Source organism: Arachis stenosperma, chromosome 5, assembly GCF_014773155.1.
Source record: "Arachis stenosperma cultivar V10309 chromosome 5, arast.V10309.gnm1.PFL2, whole genome shotgun sequence".
In the NCBI taxonomy this organism is placed as follows: domain Eukaryota; kingdom Viridiplantae; phylum Streptophyta; class Magnoliopsida; order Fabales; family Fabaceae; genus Arachis; species Arachis stenosperma.
Genome location: NC_080381.1, coordinates 11,039,699 through 11,043,762, shown reverse-complemented (window position 1 = coordinate 11,043,762; position 4,064 = coordinate 11,039,699). Strand labels below are relative to the sequence as shown.

Here is a 4,064-nt window from a genome sequence, read left to right as displayed (position 1 = left end):
ATAAAATTGGTAAAAGATAAATAAAGATTGAGTATTGATGGCTAAAAGCCCGTTGGTGAAACGCAGAAGTTTAAAATTGTTGCTTCTTGAAAACGTGGTTTTGAATGCAAAATCACTTCTACGTTCATGAATCAAAAATTTGCCAAACCAAAAATGACAGCTTTCAAGATATCTAAACGTACTTCTTCTCTTTGAACATGGTTGCCAAACACACCCTAAATAGTGGAAATGCCTATAGTAGTAATACTTAGACGCTTCTCATTTTAAAAGGCCGGGTTAATCATTATGGGCCTCTGTAATGGTTTACTACAGGTAGACCGCACGCAAGGCCTTAACTCAAGTGGTGATGCTGTCGGCCTTTTGAACCAGCAAATTATTGATTGGGCTTTATTGTATTCTTTTGGAGACCAAAAAATAGTTGTGTCTTTTGTGAACTATCTGCATTCTTTGAGCTTAAGGTCCAACCTTGATTCTGCTAGAATTGCAAGCATAGGATCCATTTAAATTTAGTAGTAGTACCCCAACAAAGAAAAACAATTGAGAAATTAGTCAATTTAGTGTTTACTTCTAGAAGATACCATGGTTCCGTAGTTGGTCAAGGTCTTCCATGCTCCATACTCCATAGTCCATACTGATTTATTTACCAACATATTCAAATTCAGTAAAGCATCGTCTTCGGGTCCCTATAATTCTTGAGTGATATTTTTGTTTTATTCTTTTCTCACGTACCATTACCAACCCTCCATGACCCATACGACACGAGCTTCATTTATTTATATATATTTTTTGGGGGTGGGTTTGGGTTTCAGTTGTAGACTTGTAGTACAGTAAGGGTAGGAACGACGCCGTTTTGAGGAGGAATAGAGGTTTCCATTTTGAATATCCAGCGAGGTTTGAAGGTGACATCACTAATCATTCCAATGTATAAATTTACCCAAAACAAATCCAACACAAAGCCTCTGAAACTCTGAACTCTCTCTCATTCTCATCCTCTGAAATCTTTCCAATTCTCCTTTATTTTTCAAACAAAGCAGAACACAATCCAATTCAATCCAATCCAAGCTACATTGTAATTCTTAGTTACGGCAAACTTTCAGATTCCTCAATTCACTTTTTTCTTTTCTATTTTTTGTTTCCTTTTTGTCATCGAAATTCTTGAATGGGGAAAGGAGGAGGTTGCGTTCCCAGTAAGAAGAAGGTGCCGCATGTCGCCGGTGGCTCTCCCTCCTCCGCCACTGCCGGAACATCCCGGACGGCGCCGATCCAACGTGACGACACCTCCGCCGATGACACTACCGAAATCGCCCAAGCGTCGTCGTCTGAGGTGGCCGCCGCCGCTACCGGCATGGCGAGGCTGAGGATCTTCATCGTGTTTTATTCAATGTACGGACACGTGGAAGGCCTAGCGAGGAGGCTGAAGAAGGGCGTGGACGGCGTTGAGGGCGTGGAAGGGGTTCTTTACAGGGTGCCGGAGACGCTCTCGACGGAGATTCTGCAGCAGATGAGGGCGCCGCCCAAAGATGATAGCATACCTGTGATAACGGCAGAGGAGCTGGCGGCGGCGGACGGGGTGCTGTTCGGGTTTCCGACGAGGTACGGGAGCATGGCGGCGCAGATGAAGGCTTTCTTTGACTCCACTGGTCAGCTGTGGAAGGAGCAGAAGCTCGCCGGAAAACCCGCAGGGTTCTTCGTCAGCACTGGCACTCAAGGAGGAGGTCAAGAAACCACTGCGTAAGCCTTTCTTTATTCTCTTTTTCTTTTGTTCTCTATCTATTCCCGCATTCTTGTATTATTCTGTTGAAGTTCCGAGTCTTGTTCTTAATTTGAGCTAATCATTTGTTTTTATCAGTTTCAATAGGCTAAAGACAAATAAATGCATAGATAGAACTATGTATGGGTCCTTGATCACATATATCTTTAGAGATTTTGATGTTTCAACTCTCAAGTCGCAGTTTGGTCCATGCATATTCTTACCAACTTGACATTGAATGGAAAATGTTAAATGTAAACTGTTATGATATAAATAGGCAACGTTTTGTGGAATTTGGCTGGTTGAACAAGATTTTCAAGTGCTATAAGATATACATATATTTTCTTCCCCAGCAATTAACCATATAAACTCTGCACACTTAGAAGTTAGATGATCAGTCTTCAAATCAGTATTAACTCTGATTTTGTTTCTGGTTCACACTGCATCATATTTATTTTCTACTTGACAAGAGAGGACGAGGGAGATTTCTATTATACATTTTGCAATTGGTTTGTATGATTGGCTGGGAATTGGGATGTTTGTTTTTGAGAAGGAATGAACTGTAAGAACTAAGTAGCATCTTTGAAAGAAAGATAGCAAATTACTCTGTGAGCTGAATTGTTAGCTCTTAGCAGTAGTAGATTTATAGATTTCATGTTTTTGGTAGGTTCTGAGAATCTGAGGGGCTTTCTTCTGGTGTCTTGATCAGTTATCCCATGTTTTGACTAACTTTATTTGATAAGTGAATTTTAGACTAGTGAAAATTCCCATATATTCTCAAGTTGGTATGAGAATGCTCCATGTTATTAATGGTTCATCTTCACATAAATGACCAAACTTAAAAAAGAATTTCAGTTGTATCAAAGCGGAAGTTCTCAAAAGATGATTACACAAAATCAGGGTAATGGGCAAAACTTTGGTGAAAACTTCGTATTCTTTTAAAGATGTTATTTTATGTTCATGAGGTAACTTGAACAGTGTCATTGCCTCACTGGTCCTGCAATGGTAAAAGAGTTTTAGTACTCTGATTATCATTATTGGAGATAAGTCTTGTAGACAAGCAATTAATTTGAAATTGTGCTTGTAATTGTAGAAATGCATGGGTGCAGTCTGAGAGTATCACATATTGTTCTCTACATTTCCAAAAATAAATATTATATTACTTGGTGATGGAAACTAGAAGGTTTTCTTAGAAACGCATGCTTGAAAGGGATTATATAATGTTTGATTTTGCATCTTTTTCTTGTTGCAGATGGACGGCAATCACACAGCTGGCACACCATGGAATGCTGTTTGTTCCTATTGGATATACATTTGGACCTGGAATGTTCAAGATGGAATCCATTAGAGGGGGTTCGCCTTATGGTGCCGGAGTGTATGCCGGTGATGGCACAAGGGAGCCAAGTGAAACAGAGCTCGCACTTGCAGAGCATCAGGGCAAGTATATGGCTCTTGTGGTCAAGCGGCTCAACAGATGATGGTGGTGTTTTGAGTTTTGACTGTTTGCCCCCACCATTTTATTCTATTCTTGTTGGTCATGAGTATTATTTTTAATTTTTCACTTTTTACTTTTTGGCCTTTGATTTTGCTGTCAAATTGGTTCTGGCATTCTTACCATTGCATTGTTTGTGAGGCGGAATTGTAGCTTTCTTCCACTAACAATTCCCATGTTGTTCTCTATCTGCACTGTTTTGGAAGCTGTTGATGTTCATAAGTTTACACCAAATAAAAATGTGAATTTGTGTAACTGCATGTCTTATTTCATTTTGTTAAAATATCGGTTAAATAATAACGAAAATTAATTTTGCAAAAATTTTATTTGTAATTTATGTAGATTTTAAATTCTCATAAATTATTAATAAGTTTATTTTTAAAAAATTTTTTCACTAATAGTAATTAAGTGAAAAAGGACCATTGCCAGAAGTAATGTCACAAAATAAAAAAATAATTAAAATATGAAAACCTTTTTAAAAAAAAAAATTGCACAAAAACTAAGAGAAGAGAATAATAATGTTGATGATGTTGCTAATGGTGTTGACCATGATAGAAGAGATAATGATGATGACAAAGTTTGATTGTATAATAAAAATAATAAAAATAGAAATTATAATGATAATAATGAGAAAATAGTAATAATGATAATAATAATTGATTCTATTGTAGAAAAAAACATTGTGAAGAATTTAAATTTTCTATAAATTATAAATAAAAATTTTATAATATTAATTTTTGTTATTATTTAATAATTTTTTAATAGAATAACTATATTGTCTCAAAATAATTTTGTTAATATATTTTTTTGAATAAAAATCAC

The 4,064-nt window shown here is 36.6% G+C and overlaps 1 protein-coding gene across 1 annotated transcript; it reads left to right on the top strand.

The window, feature by feature from the left end:
- Positions 1-678: 678 nt before the first annotated feature.
- LOC130979453 (probable NAD(P)H dehydrogenase (quinone) FQR1-like 2) lies at positions 679-3,488 on the top strand. Its single transcript, XM_057902899.1, has 2 exons — positions 679-1,731; positions 3,003-3,488. The coding sequence occupies exons 1-2, from the start codon at positions 1,160-1,162 to the stop codon at positions 3,226-3,228; spliced, it is 798 nt and encodes a 265-aa protein (XP_057758882.1). The 5' UTR covers positions 679-1,159; the 3' UTR covers positions 3,229-3,488.
- Positions 3,489-4,064: the final 576 nt, after the last annotated feature.